The following is a 25,050-nucleotide window of genomic DNA, read 5'->3' as shown; positions in this document are numbered from 1 at the left end:
ACATAGCATATTACTGTATGTACTGTATATGTAATACAAAATGTATTTTACTGTCAACTATACTGCTGCTACTACTATTACTACTCGCTACAAGGATACCAGTGATGTGTTAGGTCAAAAAATGGTGATTTGGGACATGCAGCATTTGTCTGCAAGGCTGTGTGTGCGTGTGTGCGTGTGTGCGTGTGTGTGTGTGTGTGTGTGTGTGTGTGTGTGTAAAGGAGCATGTGTGATAACACTGTAGTCACTGTGGTGATTGAGGTAGTAAGACAGGTGTGGTACAAACACAAACATGAGCCAAAAGCAACATTTTAGCTGTTATTGCGTTGCGTTCTGTTGAAGCCACAAAGCTGTCCGGCCGCATGATTTGCCCCACTTGGCTGTGTTTAGCTTGCCCGATGAGCAGACCTGTCCACGCCGTGCTATCATTATGATTGTGTTTGAATTCTTGACCTTTTCAACTTCGTCTGAGAGTGACAAGGCGTCTGCGACCGAACCTCAGCTTGACTCTTTCACCCCAGATACACCACACACACACACACACTCTTATCCTCAGCACCGCACTGAAAAAACATGGAAAAGCGACAGCATGTGCTCAGGAACTCAAGTTGTTTTTTTTTTCTTCAATGCCGTTTGGCCCATGTTTCTGCATTGACAACTGTACTGCGCGTTTTTCAGGCTTCTGAGTGGCTAAAACGGAATGGTTAGAGGCTGTAGCGCCACCTGTTGCTTTGGCATGCACTTACTAGCTTGTGAATGTGTTTTCATGTGCACAGATATTTTGTTTGACCTTGAGGAGGAGCGATGTTTTTAAAAATGCTGGTATTTGCGCCCCTCTCCTGCACTGCCTCATCGGGGTCATCCATTTCATGGGCCCCCACCACCTGTTGCCAGCTTTATGTCATCAAGGATATACCCTCTGCAGCCTGTAGCCTCTTGGTAACCCTCCATAGACCCCAGAAATTGCAGTGGGGACACTAATATGGATCCAACTCCATGGTTGGGGAGATAATCCTAGTCTGATCCAATTCTAGTACACACAGAATGTATTCTATAGAAAGTCAAACTTTTTTTTGATAGAGAATATTCACTCATATGGCATTACAGTTTAGCAATTTGATGCTGTGTTGATGTCATGTGACAAAAAAAAGCTCAAATCTTCCCTGTTTCTTTCTTTCCAGATGGTACCCACACCGTCTCATCCCTCTGCACACTCCGCGTCACCATCATCACTGACGACATGCTGACCAACAGCATCACGGTGCGCCTGGAGAACATGTCCCAGGAGCGCTTCCTCTCGCCTCTGCTCAGCCGCTTTGTGGACGGCGTGGCGGCCGTGCTCTCCACCAAGCGGGAGGCCGTGTTCGTGTTCAACATCCAGAACGACACCGACGTGCAGGGCTCCATCCTCAATGTCACATTCTCGGCCATGCAGCCCGGAGGGGGCCCGGGAAAGGGGACGTTCTTTCCTTCGGAGGAGCTGCAGGAGCAGATATACTTGAACAGGACTCTGCTCAGGCTCATATCTTCTCAGGAGGTAATGGGATGACACGCAAGGCTGAAAAATCCTAATTTGGAGCAGCATCATTCAAAACATACAGCATTTTCCATGTTAAGGAAGCTAGTTTTGTACCTGCACACAAGGAATATTACATGAAAATGTTATGGAGCAGCAGCAGAATTGTTTGCCCTGTCAGTTGTTGCTCGGCAGGGGTCAAGAAGCAAAATAATTTGTGGCCCATAGATTATCTTATGCCAGCCACGCCCATTAGACTGAAATCAAAACTACCTATGGGAATTATTCCACTATAATGATTAATTTTGTAATTAAATTGAAACCAAACTCTGCATTAGATATAAAAGCCCCCTAATGCATTAGTGTGCACCTTCCTACATGCTATACAGGTGATCTTCAGTGTATGAACGAGTTCCATTCTTATAACACAAAGTCCAATTTTAGTGTAAGTCGGAGCTCATACCTAAATTAACACTTTAGTCACTCACAGTGTACACACAACACTTAAAATACTGTAATAAAAAGACTCGATACAACACTAAACGCAACAAAACACTATGTTGCTTAGTTATTACTGTCACTTTCACAGGAGCAGATCCTTTAACATGCTCAAGGATAGTGTTGTAGTGTTAAATGCACTCTGTGAAGCCGTGAATGTGACATGAGTCCCGACAGTGTGTGTGTGTGTGTGTGTGTGTGTGTATGTATGTTTGCTGATGTTGTTTTGGCATGCGTCGGCCAACAGTAGCCTCTTTTTGTTTTTGCAATACAGAGATTGTCTCCTTGTCATTTATCATTTATTCTGCAGTCGCCACTCGCTGGAATTACTTCTGGAGCGAGTCTCATGTTTACGAAGCAAAATTAAGTTGTTAATTAATTTATAGGAGCACATTCGTAAGACAGAACACCGTAAACCGAGGACCACCTGCTCCCCAAGCTCTCCAATCCAAATCAAATTCCAATCTACTCTTCTGCAGGTTCTGCCGTTTGACGACAACATCTGCCTAAGGGAGCCCTGTGAGAACTACATGAAGTGCGTGTCCGTGCTCAAGTTCGACAGCTCGCCTCCTTTCATCTCCTCGGATACGGTTCTGTTCCGGCCCATACACCCCATCAACGGGCTGCGCTGCCGCTGCCCCGTGGGCTTCACGGGGGACTACTGCGAGACCGAGATCGACCTGTGCTACTCTGGCCCGTGCAAGAACAACGGGAGGTGTCGCAGCAGAGAGGGCGGCTACACCTGCGAGTGCCTGGAAGACTTCACGGGTACGTTTTGGAATACGTCCCATACTTGCCCATCTGACCCTGACTATCTCCGTCCGCTCCTCTGTCTCTCGCTAATAGGTCTCCGCAAGACAGCCTTCATCGCCCATTCCTCCATTCTCTTCCTCCATTTTATCTGATCTAATTACCTCGTTATACCCATCTCTGTCACTCACTCCCACCCTTTTCACCCCGCCCGGACCACATTTTCCCTACTCCTCCAGCATGTTTTGCGTACCTGCAGGTCGCAGTTCAACACAAGACCCATCAGAGGCCCATAATTGGGCTGATGACAGTTTGCTCCTTGGGTTTCCACATTTTAGGGAAACAGATCCATATAATTCCCCCATAGAGAATGGGATTATGCTGAGGAGAGAAGAGCCATTACCTGGTTCCAGGCTTTGGTGCTGATGCTCACAGTAGATGTCAGGAGTAAGAAAAAAAGGTGGAATTTGGAGTGGAATTTGCTTTTGACTTTGGGAGAAGATCCTTGGCCATGTGAGTGGTTATGGTAGATTACAGTAAGGTAGAAGAAGAACATAAACCCCAACCCATGGTCATCTTGCATGAAGTTGTATTTAATAACTAACAAATAATAAATTCAATATTAATTAATTAATTAATTAATTAAAGTAACCTTTTTTTTAAATAAAATAAAATTACAAAACAATAAATTAAACATTTATTATATATATATCAATAATATACAAACAATATAAACAATTATTGCATGGTTTGTCAAATTGAATATTCAAATTAAATAGCAATTAATATTGTAAATTAATCCATATAAAATGAAATAAAGTAAAAATGTTTTTTATAAAATAAAATTTGAAAAAAATCAATTAAACCTACCTAGTCAACCTGGCTTTTTACCTGTTGCCAGGCTTCTTATTTTTAATGATCGTGTTTCTTGTTTGTTTGGTTTGTTTGGGCGTTCTAATAGTGAAAATGCATTTTGAGTTGTGATATTTTTTTTTCTCTATTACCCTTCCAACTTCTTCTGACAATGAACATTAATGACGGCAAATGATATATGCCTAAATGTAACTTTTATAGTCCTTTGTCATGCAAGGAACTATATTTAGTTTGCGTGCGCTCCTCACTGTGGTAATGATGCCTAAGCATGCTTAACAAAGCTACATTGAAGTACAACACGTTTTTATATTTGCACAATTCAACATGTCCAGAAAGGAGTTGGAAGAAGCAGAGATGATTTCATCCCACCCCACTGCAATGGAGTAAGCAAGGAATTCCACCTCAAAGCCGTACCTGGTTATCTTTACATGGATTTAAAGTAACCCTGGATTTAACAGAGGAATGTTAAAGGTCTCTTCCCTGACATCCCTTTCAGCATGAACCTCTTTTTTGGTCTTTCTAGAGCTTAGTTTGCCTTTGCTCCTCCACTAACCCCCTCTTTGTGTTTCTCATCCTTAGATAAGACCAAACATGCCTCTAGCTAAGACTCAAACAAGGCCTCTTTGGGGATTTGTCACTGATGCTCAGCCCTTCTTGAACCGTAGAAGTGGCGCATACAGTATAAATAATTGCCTGTTCTGTTTCCGTAGGCGAGCACTGCGAGGTCAACGCCTCGTCGGATCACTGTGTACCAGGCGTGTGCAAAAACGGCGGCGAGTGCGTCAACCGTCTTGCCGGCGGCTTTGTGTGCCAGTGTCAGCCCGGCGAGTACGAGAAGCCGTACTGCGAGATGACCACGCGTAGCTTCCCCAGACAGTCCTTCGTCACCTTCAGGGGCCTGAGGCAGAGGTTCCACTTTACTGTCTCGCTCATGTGAGTAGCAAATGAACACAAATACATTCTACGATGGTCCATTAGAGTAGGTGATGCAGGGTTGCCATGGTGATGACAGAGACTCTTCTGATTGTGAGGTGTGTTTCATCAAAAATAATTACAGCATCTTCACAGTGGGTTTGTTTGACGGTTACTTGTAATGTGAAACTTTAATCTGGATCTGATCTACATGCAGGACCCGAGGATGCAATGTATAAACGAGTTTAATCTAGATCTGATCCATATTGTGCATACAGCAGCCATTAAAGTTTAAAAGTACAGCAAACTACATTTAAAATATTTAGACCTTAATTTTTCTCTCATGTCTCATTGGATTCGAACTCAATATGGCGTGTGTATACAGGATTAGAAGGTGTAATATAAAACTGAGTTGAATCTAGATCTGATTTATGTTGCGCATATGGCAGCAATTCAGGTTTAAAGTATACCAAACTACATTTAACATATTTAGACACTCTTATCTCTCTCATGTCTTATTGGATTTGAGCGCAATTTGGTGTCATGTGATGTAATGTAAAACCGAGTTTAATTAATTTTTAATCTGGTCCATATTGAGCATTTGGCAGCAATTCAAGTCTAAACTACAGACAACTCCATTTAACATATTCAGACACTCACATCTCTCTCATATCTTATTGGATTTGAATTTAATGTGCGTATGCATGATTGGAAGCTGTAATTAAACTGAGTTTAATCCAGATCTGGTACACATTGTGCCTATAGCAGCGATTAACACCACATTTAACATACAGTAATCAGACACTCATATGTCTCTCATAGTTTGTTAATTCCAACACAAACATAAGCTGCAATGTGAAACAGTGTTTAATCTAGATCTGTTCTAGCTGTTTAATATGGAAAACAGCATTTGCCATATCTCGATGTGCTATTTAGACGTCTCTTTGTCAAATCTGATTTGGACGCAGTTTGCTATGTCTACACAGGATAAAATGGTGTAGCGTAAAGCGAACTTTAATCTAGATCTGATCTGGATTGGATAGCTATTTTAAATTTGTATCAATCTCTGTAATGTTGTATTTTACACACGTTTTAAGGACCCATTACTACTTTCACCATAGGAAAACCAAAAAAAGATGCGGTGTTATTCCTCATTTGGTATCATGATAGAACATTCGGTCTTGTTTCGCTTCCTGTCCAAAGGTAGGGAAAGTTTGAGCAATAATGATGCGAGTCAATCAGCGAGAAAACGTTTGCACTGGCCCCAAAAACAGGAAAGTCTTTGTGATGAGTTTCCCTTATCAGCGTCTGGCTTTAGCCATCCCGACTTCCTGCCTCGCTGGCATCTGCCGGCTGACTCCTCTGCCCTCACCTTACATTCCCAACGCGTACACAAAAGGCTCACATGTGAACTCTGCTCCCTCGCAGCCAGGTTAACGTTCTCGCTATCGTACAGGCGCACAAACGCATCATCTAAGAGGGGTTTCCTGTCCGGAGCCTGCATCTCTCACACGTCCTGCTTTCTTTTCCCAAATGACTTATCTTAAAGATTTCCTCTGATTTTTTTTTTGTCACAAATAGACGAAAGTATTGGGACGCTTACTGGAAGTGAAAGAAAAGTGTCCCAATAGTTTTGGGTTCAAAGCTACACACGTGTGTGTTTACAGGTTTGCTACCAGAGAAAGGAACGCCCTGCTGCTCTACAACGGCAGGTTCAACGAGAAACACGACTTCATCGCTTTGGAAATCATCGACGAACAGATTCAACTCACCTTCTCCGGAGGTGATTTTCTTTTATATTCTTTGTGCAAACGAACAACACCCGATTTGTGGAATTGTGGAAACTGATAAGCGCCGAGCCGCACTTCAAACGCATATCTGGCTTATTTTCCAAGCCAGCCCATTTTCCCATGGTAGCACACGGGCGGGGTTTGGGTTCTGTTTCAGTATGATTATGTTGGTTGAAGCCTGTTTGGGGATAGAGCCAAATCTGAAATGACTGCAAAGTTGAATGCACTAATTATCAAATTAATGCTGGATTACAACTTAATAAGAGCAAAGTCTTTGATTTGCCTCCACTACATCTGTACAAGCCATCCAGTTAGAAATGCTGTATAATGACCAGTAGGGTATTTGTGTGTGAGCAACTTCCTGCCTATACTTTTTGATATACTGTATGAATATATTGTAACTTAGAAAAATAAAATGTAAAAACTATGTATTTATGGATCTAATTCATATAAAATATAATCATTATAGTTTATTTTGTACATAATGTAATTAGGATCTTTTATTTTTAGGCTATTTTCTTGAAAATACACATATGATAACATATTATACTGTACATGTTATTGTTATTACAAAATTACTAATTATTATTATAAATTGATATTATTATTAACGATGATTTGTTTATTTTATATTTATTTTAGTTACATGTATTTGTTTTTTTTTTAATGTTTACATTGAGTATAGTCCCTTACAGAGAAATTCAAGGTACACGCAGCTGTGTATGTTGTGTTGCACACGCCACAGAACCAAGGAGAGATTTCAGAATGATGGGCCAGGCAAACAAATAAAATTAAAAATTAAAAATTAAAATTAAAAATAAAAAAAATTAAACTAAAAATTCAAAATTTAAATAATAATTACATTTATTAGAGTCTTAAAAAATGAAATTAAAAAATACAGGTTATAATAGGTGAACTTATCTGCATTAAAATAATATTTCTTATTTTTCTTTTTTATTAATATTATAATTCTTGTCCTATAAAAATAAAATGTTCTCATGTAAGATTGGATTAGATTTATTTCCGTCGGATCTGGCTGCAACTTTATGTCCTTTATAGCCGTTAAAATCTTGTGTCCCAATCTTACAAGGCTTGCAAGTGACACATTTTCAGCCTTGGCGAGGTGTGCGCTCTGTGGCTCTTCTTGTTCTGTGAAGCAATTTGAGGGAAAAAATACACACACGCACAAAATAACACTGCTGTCAGTGTTGTGGATTCCTGCCGAGGGCCGCTCCTTGCCTTTGACAAACAAAGTCATTTATCAGTAAAGCTGGAGCCTTTGTGCCCTCCGCTATGCTTAAGTGGAACCACTGACACACAGGCTAACACCGGCTTTCCTCAACCAATGATTTATGATCACGCTGTGGTTGCGGCGGGCGGGTCCGCGTCAAGTTAGGACACAGTTTTGTTCTCATCCATTTACATTAAAGTGCGACTCTTCCATATTCAGTTGTACACATGTCATGTAAACTATAATGTCCTCCTGTCCCCCAGGTGAGACCAAGACCACGGTGTCCCCCTTCATCCCAGGTGGCGTCAGTGATGGCCAGTGGCATTCTGTCCAGCTCCATTACTACAACAAGGTAAGGCGCTCTTAAGGTGAAATTTCCGCTATGGGCGCATGTCTTCATATAGTGAGGGCCTAAAGCTTGATAGCACTTGTGGTGGTGAGTTCTTCTTCCCACGATGGTCCTCTTGCCGTTTTATCAAGCCCCATCTTAGAAGGAGAAACAAACATGTCTCATATATCCCCTTGAAGTTGTCATACTATCTTCCAATCAGGAGCTTCAAATCGGATGTCAGGTGTTATTTTTTTTTTTCACAACAAACCTCCAGTGCCTGCGGCAATTGTTCTGATAGCTTTAAAGTAGGCCGGAAATAATATCAGATTGCGTCTCTAACCTGTAAGTTAAAGGATACTTGGAGTTCATGATGTACACTTCTAGCCCAAAACATTAGGTACAACCTCCCAATGAATGAGAAAGTGTGCCAAAAATTCTGCCTTTGCAAAGAATTTCTTACAGAGTCAATGTCTGACCTTATTTTTTTATGAATTGTTTTGTTGTTTATTATACACATACAGTATCCAAAACAATTGGAGGATGCCATGGGGGATACAGAGTGGTGCTCTACAACCTTGCATATCTCGTTAAAGGTGACTTGGAGTTCATTATATACACTTATAGCCCAGAGCATTAGGTACGACCGCACAATGAATGAGATCTGATACAGGAAGTGTGCCAAAAATTCTGCCTTTGCAAAGACTTTCTCATAGGGTCAGTGTCTAACATTATTTTTGTATTGTTTTGTTGTTTATTAAACACATACAGTATCCAAAACAATTGGCATACATAGTGCTGCTCTCCAAACTTGCATATGTTGGATTGGATCACATTAGATTGTGCTTGAGTACCTAATAAAGCATCCAGTTAGTGTATATTTTGCCTATGGGAGCCTTAAACTACAATTATAGGAGTTTTCTTACTGCAGAGAAATCTAAATAAATCAGTTATTTTTCTTTTATACACACAGAGTATCCAAAACAATTGGAGGATGCCCTATGAGATACATAGCGGTGCTCTACAACCATGAATACTGTACAGTATAGGCCATATTTTTGCAATGTCTGTTGTACTGAATCACATAAGATTGTGCTAGACTACCCAATAAAGTGTCTAGTTAGTGTATATTTTGCTTAAACTACAGTTTTCTTACTTCTTACTTGAATAGAAATCAAAATGAAGTAGTTATTATCCTTAAAAACATATTTAAAATCCCTTTTAAAAACCACGCCGAATGCTCCAGCATCACATCCAGCACCCACCTCATCATCGAGCGTTATTCCATACCTGAGCTGCACCTGTTTTTTGTACCTCGTAAGAGAAAGTTACACACTTTTTGACCACGGCTTCACATTTCACAGGTGGTAGTAACACCTTGTCGCTTTCATTAGCCTTGACAGGAACGCATTCATCAGATGTGACGAATTAGGCCAACACAAGGGCCCGTGTTAGCCGCAGGGTCACGTTTGCAGGCATTGTTGATAGTAATGGTGATGCTTTATGCAGTGGCCGCAACATTAGGGACACAGTGGCTGGAGTTGTGCACTGGATCAGGCTAAGAGTATGTTGTGAGTTTCTTTTGCAGTGTTTTGTTAAGCGATTGTGTTTTTGTTGGGCTTTTACCATTGGGACAGGAGATTATTTTGGCCTCCTTTTCTGTTTTCTTTTGTTTTGCACTCTTTTGCTTGTTTTCACATACGTAGGGTTCCAGTGTCACCCTTAACACAAACCAGCGATTTGCAAAAAAAAAGCCCGACACATACCGATAAATTAGCCAGGGGCCTGCTAGTATTAATGCAGGGGGTCTTCTATTCTTCATGTGCTGAATGATCAGAAGAAATTGGATTGAAAGACAGTAATTCAACCCCGCATTGCATCCTGGAGGGCTTTGGGTAAATGTATACGACAGAAAGCAGTGCTGTTCTCACAATACATGAAATGTGTTGATGTATCAATGCGGAGATGTTTTTTTCTGAGGTCGGTGTTGCTTGCACAGCCCGAAGGAAGACTGCAAGAGCCCGATTCTCAAGATATGCTGTAATGTGGACTGATGGCACTGCCTTTGATCAGATGCTATCTCAGTGGGTGTTTTTAAGGCTTTTAAACGGACACTTATTTAGATTCATGCTCTTTTAAATGTACACAAGCATGCTTTTAATTAGAGTCAAGTTGTTACACTGCATATCAACAAGTAGCTGCAAGGAATTTGCATTACACACCAGCAATAGCTTGCTTATATTGCATTGGCATGGTCATGGTTTTATTTGTTTCGAGTTGGTTAACAAGTTAGTTAGCTATCTATTGATGTAGAATAGATCAGGGGTGTCCAAAGTGTGGTCCGGGGGCCATTTGCGTCCAGTGGTTGTTTTTTATTGGCTCGCAGCACGTTCTAAAAATAGAATTTAACAAGAAAAGTAAAAAAAAAAAAAAGCAGCAAAAATGAAAAAAATCAGCACTAATTTAACAAAAATAAAATCAAAATATTTAGAGGAAAAAGTTGTAATTTTATGAGAAAAAGCTGTAATTTTACAAGAATAATGTCAAAATATTATGAGGAAAAATAACATTTTAGTAGCATAAAGTTCAAGTATTAAAGAAAAAGGACATTATTTTTAAAAGTCATAAAATTACGAAACAAACAAAACAACAAATAAAGTTGGAATTTGTGGCAAATAATTTTTACACTGATGTAAAAAGTGTGCTTTTATGCATCTGATTTCCCTAAATAATGACGTCGAGCTCAGCTATTAGCTCCACTGACAATATGAGGTTATGAATAGACAAACAAGGCCACTCGTGTTAACGCCACACAATACCCGCACACACACGAGGTGATTTAGCGGGTCAGATGATGAGACGGTTAAAGATTGTGCATGGGGAGGGGGTGTCTAAGGACGCCGCCCCCCCTTTTTTCAGGAGGCACAGGGTGCCTCTGCTAAAAAAAAAAAAAAACAAATGTCAAAGATTTAGGGGAGGAGGGTTGGCACGGCAACAGACAAGGATCTGAGGCGGTTGGAGAGTGGCAGTAAGTGTGCATCTATTGTGCTGTCCAAAGCATACCACAACATGAGAGCCAATGGGACTTCAAGACGTTCTTTGAGTGTCAAGGACAGGATGATTCTTGTGGACAGAAAAGACAAACATCGAGGAGTAACTCTACTATTAAATAATTCCATAGGGAGTCTCCCTTGACTGTCATTTACTCCTTAAGGCTAATTATTTGTAGGTTTTCCAAGGCTACAACACACATACGGTATGTCCCCAGCCTGTAAGAGTCAAGTGTCAAGAGTACCACCCTATTAACAAGCCATTCTACCCATTCTTTTGCTGTTTTTTCAGTATGCAATGTTATATTTACTTGGCAGCATTCCCCGACAAATCCTAGTCTTATCACCTGGCAAACTAGCCTAAGTTCAGCCTTTCTGCTACTGTCGCTTGGGTATTGCTTGAGGCATTTAATAATTGAGACATACTGTACATGGTAATGACTTCACGGCGTAGCTCCAAATACTTTAAGGTATACAGTAGGTATGTATTCCAAAATAGATCTGCTGGTGTGTTCCTATGTTAGGTGGAAACTACTTCAGCTTTTTTGGAATTCATCCAGCATTTTAAAGTGAATATATCAATATAGACTAAGTTAATGCACGGGGCAAACTTTTTCCAGCAGGGGCTACATTTTTTCCAGCAAGGATGCTAAAACTAATCTAATGTAGGTGAATCTAAAATTGGTGTCATATTTAATAATATACAACATCTCATTCATAATAAATTCATTTTATTTTGAGGGCCAAAAAATTGACTTAATAGAGTAGTTTTAGTACGCCCCGGTTTTCATACGAGCCGTTTTTTGGAGAAAACTTAGCTAAAATGTCATAATAACATTGCACGTAACAAACTAGTACGTTTGCCCTGCACTGTGTCATTTTTCTTTATTGCGTGCGACTGCAAAATAACCCGCCATGGGGCCAAAGAAGGTTGCAAGTGCCAGCAATTTGATGAGGAAGAAATCGGTCTCGCTGGGATGTAAGGGAAGTCTGCGTGAACAGTTAAGTTCCATCCATTTGTCAGTTAGAATGATTATATGTTATAACAGATTAGTTGGATTTACATTATTTGGGATTGGAAAAATTGTGCTTTGCGGTTTTGGTCTGACCTTTTGGAACAAAAACCAAGGTACCACTTTATGCTAACATCGCATCCTAACGTGTGAGCCTGTCCATTAACATTTTGTTGGTAGTTGAAGATTTATTAAAGACACGTTGAGTGCTTACAAGATTGTTGTCTTTTAAGTTGACTTTTATTGCACTGACAAATGGAGGAGCATCACATTTTGTCTCCTTGGTAACAGCACTGACCACAAGGACACAACATATTCCTTATTTGGTGTTTTCAGTGTGTCTCCTGCGTTAGAAGTGGTAGAAAACAGATAAATAGAGTGTGTGTTTATGTTAGGGTGAGAGACAAGGGAATACAGTAAGTGCCTTTAAAGAGAGGTTAAGTTTGGGAAGGAGAGTCGTCCGTGATAAACGCACACTGGTCTAACGCGGTGTCTCTCTCTCGCCGTGTCTCTACCAGGACGGGGGGAGTCTGGTGGACTCCAGTGGGCTTCTGCGGCTCCCGCTCTATACCGCCTGGCTGGAGCTCGTGCAAAAGGAGGTAACCTCTGACCTCTCGCTTAGTCCCCGCTGGTGCTTTTGTTTTTGTAGTGGATGCTGTAGTTGCTGCTGGTGTGGTTGCCTGGTTTGGAAGTTATGCGGCTGATTTTATGTCGCCTCGCCGTCTCTTGACTTTATTGCCATTTTATAACTATCCCGTTTACTTATCTTATCTCTCTCAGCCCCATCAAGACCTGTTTTATTATGCCACCGTGATAGGAATGATCCTTATCTGCTTTATACAGCGGAGCCCGCTCATCCCAACGCCCCTCAGACTGGCTGACTGTCATCGACATAAGCAGTTGTTGACATACATGAAACCGACATTTACCCATGACTTGAGCCGGAGACGTAAGGAAAAGGATTTTTTAAACGTACGCCTGTTGACATCGTTTTCCTCCATATTTATACTCTGATCTAAGAGAGCTGCTGGGGTCATTTTGTTACTTGTCTCGACGACAGTGACAATAACGCTTTCGTACACGAGTAAACCTTTCTAGCAGTGGATAACAATTTTTTTAAAAATGCTTTAGAATCCAGGTTAAACATAAATAAGCCATGTAAGACGTAAATAAAACTCCTGCTCGTGTGTGTCACGGTAAATGTGTTCCTTAGGGGCTGTCGGACAGATGGATGCAGGACAGGAAGTGACGTCGAGGTTCAGAGTTGAGTTTTAGCTTGCCATGGGTTATGACCTCAACTGAAGCCAGTGTTATTATTATTATTATTATTATTATTATTATTGTGCCTTGTGAGATCATTTAAACCTGTTTTAAATGCCTGTTCTGTCAATCACGTCTGGTGCTTGTCTCACCGAACAGTGGCCAATGTAGAATATTGCATTCACAATTAGAATGTTTCTTCTGCCTTGTATTTGTATTTTAGTTCATTTAGTTAGTTCATGTAGACATTTTTACGTTTGAAAATGCTTAACGTAGGCCAAGAAGTGCAATTTGCTTAAATATACTTTTTTTTTTTTTTTTTTTTTTACTAATAATAGGCCATTTTCAACCACAAAAGAGAGATCATTTAATAATTAATGTAAAAAAATGTACTCAAATTTGTGGCTTTTCAGCTACATTATTTCCAGCTACACACATTTTCAGAAAGCTACCAAAACGCCAGTCGCCTCCAAGTTTGCAACTGAACTGCTCTTATCTCATTCACGGGCCGCCAGTTGATTTACCCTGATTTATGGTTGTGTGTGTCTATCAAATTAAATGTTATTCCTTATAAATTGTGTTACTTTATTATAAATACAGTTGGCAGTGCAAACTAGCTGTGATTAGCTGGCTAGCTGAAGTTAGCTCAGCGCACACTGCGTATAGAAACACACATTATCCCTTCCATGTTCCGATAACAATTTTTATGCCAAGGTGTAGTTGCTACTTGACATTTTCAACTTAAATATGTAGTGATTATTTGTAAAAGTTAGAAAATGCAGTTTTAATTTAAGTGTGGCGTGCATGAGCAAAGATTAGCCACCTAGCTTAAGTTAGCTAACCTCGTATTGACCTTGTTGTTACTATAACGGAGTACTCAAAAAGTACTTTTTGGGCTTCTTCATTGGAATACACTGGCTTTGTAAAAAGTAGTTGTTTAAGAGCAATAACCATGGTTTTGTTTATGTCACTAAAGAGACAGGAGGCCATCTTTGTTTTGTTTTTGTTTTTTTTTTAATTTAGGCGGCCATCTTTGTAAGGTCAGATCAGGAATTTTCTCAAGCCCGTTCCAGAGCGGATACAGTTACTTTTACCTCAGTTTTAGTGTCACTGCAAAATTTGTTTTGCTACCTTTGAGAGCTACAAGCCGACAACGCCCGCTGCCCATCTGTCAGACCGACAGAAGTGACTGACGCGGACAGCGGTAACATATAGGCTTGAACATGGGACATTGTAGCCCATTGTGCGTGTGAATAATTCACACTTCTAGGTTTACACAGCCACAGGGCAGGTGAGGTAATGCGGACATGTTGCTCAAGGTGTCACACGCTAACCTGTGTGTGACGGTGTCAAAAATCTCATTTGCACAAGCTGTAGACAGATGAGTTAACATAGGGGGAGCAGGACAAGCATACCAGTGTTCCCAAGTGTGTTAAAACTCATGAAAACTCTCATGAAAAATGCACACATTTCAATATAAGGCTTTAGCTCAATAGGACAAGGAACTTGAGCCAAAATGGACGCCGCTTGCATTACTATTAGGCAGTACAACGCTGTAGTTTGTCCTCTTGCAGAATGTCATGACAATTATAAATAAAACAATAATCATGTAAAATGTAGACGGAGCTACTAAAGTGAACAAAAAATATTAACTGAATATAAATACAGAAAAGCTGCATGTTTTTTCTTTATTATAACATATAGTTCGTATTTTTACAGCGGAAAATATAATTAAAATCAAAACAAAAACTGGTAATGTTCATTAATGCATTTAGTAGACTAGAGGCGGTTGTGTCATGATTTTCTAGCATACAAAAACAGACAATAGGATAAATTGCCAAAAATATAAAACTATTTTCAGTCTAATTTATTTATCATGAAAAATATTTATTAGTATTAAGTGTTACAATATAAAATAATTTGTACATTAAAATAATTTATTTCATCATTACAAATGTTAAATATTTATTTACACACAAAATAATATGTATGATCAAGCAAACATATTAGTCATTTATTTAATCATTTATTTAATCATTAAAAAATATTAAATGCATCTTTCTTAAAATATAAATGTATGACAGGGAATGTATTAACTCATTAAAATATATATTTGTATATTATTGTATATTACGTTCCAATAATACAACATATGAATGATAAAGTCATTTATTTAATCACTACACAATATAAAATAAATATTTATTAAATATGTCGCCCGAAGTCAGCTGGGATAGGCTCTAGCATGCCCCTGCGACCCTAATGAGGAGAAGCGGTATAGAAAATGGATGGATGGATGGATAAATATGTATAGGATAGTAAAAATATCTTATCGTTTTGTATGCATATATTTGTATAAATATGTTATTTACAACAAATTTAAGGTGGTGGAAAAAAGTCACTTATTAAAGTGGCGTGTGTGTATCGAAGTGGCCTTGCCATACACCAGTGTTTCTCAAATAGTGAGGGGTCCCTCTGGGGGGACAGGGCGGACTGGGGGGAACTGTCTGGGGGGGGCGGGGGGTGAGAGGCAGGGAGTACTTTTAATGTTACTGCAGACCTGCCAACATGTGCAGATGCGCAAACATTCGACTCTTGAATACGCTTGTGTGCTTCACAGCTCTCCATATTGTTGCATTTTCCTGGAGTTCAGTCTGTCCAGTACAGATAAATACTTAGACATCATCAGTTTCTCGATATTATTTCAAAGCGGGGAGGTGTGAAAACCTTTCTGTCCCCTGGGGGGGGCATGACAGAAAATAATTGGCATACACACACGCACACACACTTAAAACATGGAGTGTGTTTCTCCCAAGCGTCAACCAAACAATGGCATTTCCTCAGCTGGACCCAAATCCAATAAAAGTCTGCCCTGCCTTTTTCCTTTATTATCAAAATGAAGCGGGAGGCCGTCTGCAGCTCGGCCTGCTGCTTCCTTCCTCGCGCGCAAACACACTTGCTCCATCAACAAACACATCCTTCCCCATCACTATCTCCTCCATCTACGCATTTTTCCTGCTCATTAATAACTAGCTTTCTTGCACAAGACTGGGAATGTGTTGCATGAAGCTCAATCTGTGTTGCAAGTTTGTTCTTAAATCCTAGCCCTAGGCGGCGTGTCATCACGTTGTCTCTGACAGGAAGTTTGATGATGACAGCGGTGTCAAAGTGCGTGTGTTCATGCATTTGTGTAATTTGGCCGCGCGTGTTGTGACGTCATCTCGACTTGTACTGCTTTTGAGTTCATTCAGCCAGCCGCCCGTCTTTGTGGCTGGCCGCGGGGACCAAGTGCGTTGCCGTGGTTGTGGCAAGCCTATCGCCCCTGGAGACGACACCTTAGACAGAGGGAATCTTCAACTGCCCCCAGTTGGTCAGGGGATAAATAGGAGAGTCTCACGGGGCCCCTCAAAGTGGGGTCACAAGAAGGCCTGAAACCATATACACTCGCCTAAATGTGCCTAAAAATGAATACTTCATTGTGAGATAAATGTTTCTATTTATGATCATTTGTAATAATATATCCTAATACATATATAAATAGTTATATGAATGAATTTTATACACACACTCACTGGCTGTTCATTTTATATAAGCTCATGCAGGTGTGATATAGTGGCCAGTACATGTGTGAAATCATCCCTATATGATACATTTTAATAAATGTAATCAAATTATATTAAATATAACAATATATCACAACACACCTACATTAGTTTCATATTTATGAATGCTTAAGTTAGCATATTTTGTGTTGATCCACGATGAGTCCCCCCTCTTTTGTCTTTATCTCCTCCTCTCAGCGCTTGACTGAGCTTGATGAGGGATGCGGAGATCCTAATCGCTGACGTGACATGTTCCTCTGCGGGTGGCCAGACAGGCTCTTGAACACCCCTTTCCCCTCTCGTTTGTCTTAATAGTAAGGGGTTGTTCCCTCCCGGTGGCCCAGAAAGTGAATCACTGTCAGTAAGAGTGGGGAAAAAGAGGTGTCATGATCACAAAGTCTTTGTATTTTGTAAGGAATCTTCAAGTAAAAACAAACTCTGGGGACTGGGAATGCATCGGCGGAGAGCCTTTGTCTTTCCTTCTTTTCTATATTTTCCCTCTTTTTTCTTTGTCTTTTGTTTGTGGCCCCGCCTGTATCTCATTACTCTAATCCTATTTATGGAGGAGACACATGTCCTTGTCTTCTCCCTTGTGATTGGCCAGAATGGAGCAAATCCAGGTTATACTGTACGCTTTCATTTTTGCCTCTCATGTGAAGAATATGTGCTTGTTAATTAGCGGAAGCATTGTTGAATTTCAGGTTTGATACAACCAAAAGAAAAAAAGCGGTTTCTTAGCCTGAGTTTCTAAGCTGATCCACATTTTCACCGATCAACATTTAGTTGAGCTTTGATGGTGGTATTAGCCTAGTTTGCCGTGTGAGCTGAAGGGACAATGGGCCTTTTTGTTGCTGTAAGCCAAAGAGAAGCCAGCGTACTTCTACTTTGAGGGGGTTAAAGTCAGCTAAGCGTTGTTTGTGTAGTGCCAAGTTTCTCTCCCCGAAAAAGAAACAGGTTGTGATCAAGCGTAATTTAATTCTGCTAACAAATGTGACTCATTTTGGTGTTGAAATCAATGAAAAACTGACTCAAACCTTTATACATTTTTTTTTAGGCTAACATCGGGCGCCTGGGAATCCCCCATGGACCCTCCGGGGAGAAGGTGGCAGTGGTTGCCGTGGACGACTGTGACATCTCCATGGCAATACGCTTTGGGAAGCAGATTGGAAACTACTCGTGCGCTGCCCAGGGAACACAAACTGGACAAAAGAAGTAAAAAAAAAACTCCAAAGAACAACGCACAACAAGTTCTCTCATTCATGTTTATGTTTACCCAATCCCTATTTGAACCAGTTAAGCGGGCGTTCACACTTGTCATGTTAGTTTGGTTCAAAGAAACCCTGATGCGTTTCCTCTGCTAGAATGCTTCATTTGGTTTTCATCTGAACCCTGGTGTGCAGCAAATAAGCAAACCAAGAAAGTGTCATTTAAAAAAAAAAAGGGGTACCGAACCACAAGTGTGAACGGAGCCTTACTGTTACATTTGAATTATGCTTCTGCGCCAGCGTACGCGACGCCGTCTTGCTCCGCCCCCTCCAAACCCTCCTGCGTAGCATGATGTGCGCCCCCCTACCCCCCAAAAATGTCACGGCAACACATACTGTAAAGTCTGTGATTGGTCGGGTTGTACTACATTACAGTCGTCCCTTGTTTGCCGCGGTTAATTGGTTCCAGACCCCGCGAAGTAGGATTCAATATTAATAAATGAAATATTTTCATCGTTAGAGCATAGAAAACCTGTTTAGGACTTTCTAAACATGTTTTTTTTAACCATTATTAAAGCCCTGTAAACATGAAATAACACCCCTGTTGTCACATAAGAGACGGCCTCCCCAGCATAGCAAGCTATCGAACTAACTAGTTAGCCTCTCCAGTTTACTTATTCTGAACTTAAGAAAGTACTTTAAAAGGAGTGGGGAAGAGGAACAAAGTAGGAAGCCAAGAACGTACCACTTCCGCACTGAATATTTTTCACTCTGTGCAGTGTGAAGGTAATGTACCGTAAATTTTAGTGTACTGTATAAGCCACACCGGTGTATGAGCCGCACCTGTCCACGTCATGAAATGCCATATTGTGGCGCGCACGAGTCCGTGAGGACCACGCAGCTCTTTATTTGACAGGAGCCAATCATGAGCTATGAAAAAACCTCAGGATGAGCTTGCCAACCCAACCCTCTCTGGAAACACTGCCCCTCATGTTTCAGCAGAGAATTGCAGACGAAGAGCCGTAACAGGATCCATACGGTGTTGGAGAGTATGACGTAGTGACTGTGCAGGAGCATAATCCACGCTCTGTATTGTTTTTTTGGGTGGGGGGCATTCCGAGACACAGTTATTTACTGTGTATGGATAGGCGGAGAAAGTGAGCACCTAATTAGGCGGCATTCCTTTGGAAACTTGTTGCACAGGTCACAGAGGCTTCCAGCTATTTACGCACATAAAACCCTCATCTGCAAACAAGCATGTCATCTTATTTCTCTGTAGTATTTACGTTTGGATGTGACATCACATCCCGCATAAGTCAATCTTGACCTCAGAGCACACTTCTGTCTATGCGTACAACTGGTGCATTTCGGGGTTACGTCTTACATTGTGCGTTATTGTATCACATTAAATCTCTCACAAGCTGCTTGATGTTTGTCCTTATGTGACCCATTGTGGCCAATCGGACTTGTCGCTGTGATGCTAGCAGCTTAGCCTTGTGACAAATCCTCTCTTGTGGAAATGGCCTCAGTTTGCCTCTTCTTGGAGATCATACGCGTTGAGTGAGGTTTCTCATGCTGATGTCTTTTATTTTCCATCTTCAGGTCACTAGACTTGACCGGGCCGCTGTTGCTGGGTGGCGTTCCCAATCTGCCTGAAGACTTCCCGGTCCGAAACAGACACTTTGTGGGTTGCATGAGGAACCTGAGCATCGACAGCAGGCCTGTTGACATGGCCAGCTACATCGCCAACAACGGAACCGCAGCCGGTTAGATGACTCTTGCTCAAAAAGCCATGCAAAATCTCTTAGAAATACGATTGTACAACAGTACAAGTGTGCATAAATCACATGGCAACACATGCAAATCTATGCTTTTTTCCTATTAGGATGTCCAGCAAAGAGAAACTTTTGCACACCTAGTGTGTGTCAGAATGGAGGCGTGTGTGTCAGCAAGTGGAACACATACAGCTGTGACTGTCCAACTGGTTACGGTGGCAAGAACTGTGAACAAGGTTGGAGCTGATTTGTATTTTTAATAATTGTTTAAAAATAAGAAAAATAGATTTTAAAATATTGCATTTAAAAAATATTTTTTAATACTTTATTTCTTGCTGTTATTAGGTTTTCTGTCATAGGAAGTATGGAAAACAATACAGTGTTCCCTCGCTCTATTGCGGGTCACCTTTCGCGGATTTGCTGTTTTGTGGAATTTTTTTAGTGCTTCAGTTTTTTTATTAGTGTATGAACGCTGTTACAAGCCGGCGCCTGGCCCTTTAAGAAGAATTGCATTGTGGGAGTGTCTCTTCCCTCTCTTGTCTGTCTGCATGGCCCATTGTTTTCTGCGTCCTGATTGGCTGTAGACTATTGTCAATCAATCTCCTTCGTAATGTCCTGCCATGTGTCATCGCTAGCTTGCTCGCTTGCTAGCTTGAAAAATGAATCTTTGGTTCGTCTGCAGCAGTATGTTTTAACAAGGATACAAAAACGCTACAGTACAGCGGAACGGCGCCAGGACGAAAAGGCACGATCATTAAGGTTTGATCATTAAAATTCAAACGAAGGTTCAAACTTTTTTCAGTGTTTAAACTGAAAAGAGAGTTTTAAGAGAGAAATGTGAGAAAATGTTATTGCCTGTCTGAGAAAACTCTATGATTCTATGGTGAGGGGTTTTACAGCCTTAAAACAGAAATAATACTCGTTACTTCACAGATTTCACTTATTGCGGGCTATTTTGGGAACCTATCTCTCGTGATAAATGAGGGAACACTGTATACCACCAATACAGTACTATAAGCTGCATTTAAAGTAGTTTTTTATATGCTCAGAAATATTCTGAAATAATATGACAAAATATATGTAATATTCTAGTAGCACATACATTAATAATAATTACATCTTATTATTTTTATTCCCCCAATTATTATTTTTAATATATTTCAGTTTTGGTGTGTCTCCAAGGCAAATGGGCATGCATCTGCTTGACACTGTGTGTGCACGAGTGTGTTTACATACAGTAGGTGTGCGTGCGTGTGTCTGTAGAACTTCCAGGAAGTAGTGTGTGTTTGTGAGATCATGTTGGGATTAGGAGCCACCTTCTTGATTCAGTGTGACTCACTCAGTAGTCACAAGAGCTAGACACAGCCAGTTGTCTGCTGACACTGCATGGACATACATGACAACAATGGACGTACATAAGGATACACTGAGTTCCAAAATTCTTGATCATAATGTTTTGCAGCACTTCTATTTACCCAAAGAGCTGTGTTTGCATGTTATGTCATCTTAAAGCCCTTGTAACTACCGGCCACCAGGAACAGATATGCTGTTTGTGTTGTAATTACAGTGTGTGTGCAAGCTCAAATCTGTACCTTCAGCACCAAGCAGCAGGGTTTACACCGTAGCTTGTCCACAAGCAAACATTTAAGGCCAATTATCTTTTTCTTGTTCAGTGATGCCGTCACCTCAGTTCTTTGATGGCAAGGCTCTTATTTCCTGGAGTGAGCCAGACGTCACCATTGCAATTCCCTGGTACATGGGTCTCATGTTCCGGACTCGGCAGCCTTCTGGCACCTTGATTCAAGCCAACGCTGGCGCCTCCTCAACCATAAATCTCATGGTGAGCGACACATCAACCTCTGCATGAAGTGCAACTCATGATTACCGTATTTGGCTTTGATTAGGTGAGCGAGCAACAAGTTCGTATGGAGGTGCTGCTACGACAACAAATGGTGGCGTCCCTGACCTTTCCGCAAGTTCGGGTCAACGACGGGGAGTGGCACCACCTGCTGGTAGAGCTGAGAAGCGTAAAAGACGGCAAAGCCATCAGATACATGGCTGCCGTATCCCTGGACTACGGCATGTACCAGGTACTTGGATTGGATAGGTTTTCTTTCTCACGTGTCAAATTTTGCCCAATTTATTACATTCATATGTTTCCAAGCAGAAGTCCATGGTGATCGGCAATGACCTCCCGGGGTTGAAACTTCAAACGCTTCATGTTGGAGGTTTGCCTGGAGAGAGCAATCATGTCAGGAAAGGATTTGTTGGCTGCATACAGGTAAGTAGTGCTTTTCATTCTCCATTCCATTAACCTGTCGTCACCGGGTGGGTGGTCTACAAAAGCAAATGACCTCCGGGGACTCTAATTAGCACGGAGGCCGAAAAAACTGGCATTAACAGCTATGGCTGTAGGCAACCGCCTGATTTAGTCTTTATTAACTCCACAAGGTGTCCTCAGGTTACCTACAAGTTTTGTTCATAGACTGTGAGTCGAGTTTTGGTGTAAGTCGGATGTTACACCTAAATGAACTCCTAGGTCACTCACACTGCACACAGAACACATGAAGCACATATAAAATACAGTATTAAATAAATTAATTCAATGAAACTAATAAAAAAATAATGTCCAAGCACTAGCAACCTTTCCATCTCAATAATAAGATCAGTACAGTAGTTTAGTTATTACTGTCACTTTCAGAGGATCAGCGACCTTCCTTTTATGTATACTGCGGTGTGAAAGAGTTTTGTGATTTCCAACAGTCCGTTAACGTGACATGTATCCTGGCTGTGTGTATGGCTGTGTGCAAAGATATTGTTGTGACGCGCACGAGTTGTTGTTTTGGCATGGTTCGGCTAACGGTATCCTGTTTTGTTTTTGCAATAAAGAAATTGTTGATTGACCGCCTCCTCATCATCCTTACAGCATCCAGGTAGATGTTACAATACAATCTTCATCCTCGATGATCAAGCCATTGAGTCAAGTGCGGCCAATATTGAGCACATACTGTAGTGTATTATTCTGCGGCACGCCACGCTATAACTACTCTCGGGTCTCGTGTTTACTGACCAAAGTAAAATTTGTAGTTAGTTTATGAGAGCGCGTAGCCGGGTACGTAGCCACAAAACGTCATAAACCGAGGTCCACCTGCAACTGCATTTATTAGTATCATGAGTGGTCATCATCCAGCAGCTTTATTTACCTTAACATGCACTTTAAAATGTTGCTACTTATGCGTGTTACACTTGCCGTAATGTTACTTGTAATAAAATTACTGCTATTACTACATTGGTTGTGTTGCGCAATGAATGAAGTTAAAAAATGAGTTTTCATATTTGGGTTTTGGCTCCAGTTACTGCCTGCTTCTTGTGGTTGTTGACAACTGCATTTATTGACTTTTTTTTTACTATCCTGTTGACCTGCTTTTCCTCCAACATTTCAGGGCGTCCGCATGGGTGAGACCTCCACCAACGTGGCCAACGTCAACATGGCCCGCGGCCTGAAGATCCGTGTGGAGGACGGCTGTGACCTGGCCGACCCCTGCGACTCCAACATCTGCCCCGAGAACAGCCACTGCAGCGACGACTGGAGCACGCACACTTGTGTCTGCGATCCGGGTACTAATCCTAACACTCTCCAGGATCCTCATGAATTTCCTTGCCAAGTTGAAGACACTTAACCCTTTTCGTCTTGAAGGTTATTTCGGTAAAGAGTGCGTGGATGCTTGTCAGCTCAACCCGTGTGAACACGTTTCCACGTGCGCTCGCAAGCCGAGCTCCTCCCATGGATACACATGCGAATGTGGTCACAGCTACTACGGCCAGTACTGTGAAAACAAGTAAGTCCTTCCTTTAAAAAACCTTAAGATCCGACATTTCTTCCCACAGAGATGAAAACTAATCTTCTTTAGTTTTGCTGTGCTGCCAATCTCCTTCAGCTTTATTATTCAATAATCTGTGCTTTGGTTTGTGCTCAAAAACTTCATACTTTTATAACAGCCTCTAAGAACACTTTCATATTAGACAAGCCTGTGTGCTGACCTCCATGACATCCATCACTTCCTGTCTGAGGCAGGATGTGGTACTCCCTCCCTTCACGCCTGGCTGAGCCTCCATAGGTGTTTAGTCTCTGTTGCCCGCATACCCTCAGATCCTCATCAGTGTGAAACTGCAGACAGCATTTGTCTTTACGTTTATTTAAATTTACATGGGTGAGTCACTAGAAGAAAAGCTTGGAGGAAGTTTATTGTAGATTTCCGTGTCAAGCAGGAGATAAACCTAACACATTTTTTTGTGGCTGTAACAACTCGCAATGCACACTGTTGCAGCAGAATTGTAATGGAAGACAAAAACATGAGTACGTGTAAATGTGTGCCATGTCAGGATGGAGAAGCCGTGTCCTCAGGGTTGGTGGGGCAGCCCCATGTGCGGACCCTGTGGCTGCGATACAAGCAGGGGCTTTCATAATGACTGCAACAAGACCACCGGGGAGTGTCGCTGCAAGGTATGATCACACTTTTAAAGCAACGGTAAGGAACACTTGGTTTTCCTTTGAAATCATGCTAGTCAACCAATGCTAACAAAATGTGTCTGCAATACTGTTGCTGGATTCGCCCAAATACAAGCCGACTCCCTATATTTTTAAAGAAAAACAGAAGTCTAGTGCGTATGAGTGACAGGAAGAAAAGCTCTGGCTTGCTTGGGGAGAAATTGTTTGTACAAACACTATATACAATTTTGAGCAGTAACATTAGCATTGATGCTAGTGCTAGGTGTCGAGCAGGTCCATCAACATTGTAGACCGCTAAAAGTATGTGAACCAAGGTTTCCATGGCAACAACAGATGAGCGTGTATTCTCAGTACAAGTTAAAAGATTTTAAAGTAGTCAAACTGTTACATATTATTGCTTTAAAACAGGGGTGTCCAAAGTGCAGCCAAGGGGCCATTTGCGGACCACAGCTGTTTTTTTTTTATCATTGACACATTCTAAAAATACAATTAAACAGGAAAACCAAAAAATGCAAAAATGATTTAAAAAAAAAAAAGAGCAGTAATTTTACGAGACTAGCGGAAATATTGGGAGAATAACGTTAGAATATTCTGGCAAAGATGCAACTTTTGGAAAGTTGGATTGAAAAAAGTTTGTATCATGAGAATGAAATCTAAATATTTTAGGATAGAAATAAAAAAAAAAATTTAAATGCAAAAATGGAAATATTAGCAAAAAAGTGCAATGTAAGGAGAAA

At 41.0% G+C, this 25,050-nt stretch overlaps 1 protein-coding gene across 8 annotated transcripts in view; it reads left to right on the top strand.

Annotated features, from left to right (window-relative positions):
* The window catches only part of celsr1a (cadherin EGF LAG seven-pass G-type receptor 1a), a 65,138-nt gene that overhangs the window by 26,059 nt on the left and 14,029 nt on the right, over window positions 1-25,050 (top strand). For 3 of the 8 annotated variants that reach the window (XM_054800499.1, XM_054800497.1, XM_054800498.1), the window contains exons 2-17: window positions 1,182-1,537; window positions 2,494-2,782; window positions 4,348-4,570; window positions 6,217-6,332; window positions 7,834-7,922; window positions 8,423-8,494; window positions 12,480-12,560; window positions 17,878-18,035; window positions 19,631-19,794; window positions 19,914-20,039; window positions 21,477-21,643; window positions 21,708-21,893; window positions 21,971-22,084; window positions 23,247-23,421; window positions 23,501-23,642; window positions 24,187-24,307. In XM_054800499.1, coding sequence (XP_054656474.1) covers window positions 1,182-1,537; window positions 2,494-2,782; window positions 4,348-4,570; window positions 6,217-6,332; window positions 7,834-7,922; window positions 8,423-8,494; window positions 12,480-12,560; window positions 17,878-18,035; window positions 19,631-19,794; window positions 19,914-20,039; window positions 21,477-21,643; window positions 21,708-21,893; window positions 21,971-22,084; window positions 23,247-23,421; window positions 23,501-23,642; window positions 24,187-24,307 — 2,579 coding nt within the window. The remainder of the gene's footprint in view (window positions 1-1,181; window positions 1,538-2,493; window positions 2,783-4,347; window positions 4,571-6,216; window positions 6,333-7,833; window positions 7,923-8,422; window positions 8,495-12,479; window positions 12,561-17,877; window positions 18,036-19,630; window positions 19,795-19,913; window positions 20,040-21,476; window positions 21,644-21,707; window positions 21,894-21,970; window positions 22,085-23,246; window positions 23,422-23,500; window positions 23,643-24,186; window positions 24,308-25,050) is intronic. The other 5 variants (XM_054800503.1, XM_054800500.1, XM_054800502.1 and 2 more) reach the window with 3 other exon arrangements.

This window comes from Dunckerocampus dactyliophorus, chromosome 15 (assembly GCF_027744805.1).
Source record: "Dunckerocampus dactyliophorus isolate RoL2022-P2 chromosome 15, RoL_Ddac_1.1, whole genome shotgun sequence".
In the NCBI taxonomy this organism is placed as follows: domain Eukaryota; kingdom Metazoa; phylum Chordata; class Actinopteri; order Syngnathiformes; family Syngnathidae; genus Dunckerocampus; species Dunckerocampus dactyliophorus.
This window is presented reverse-complemented; position numbering and strand designations above follow the sequence as displayed.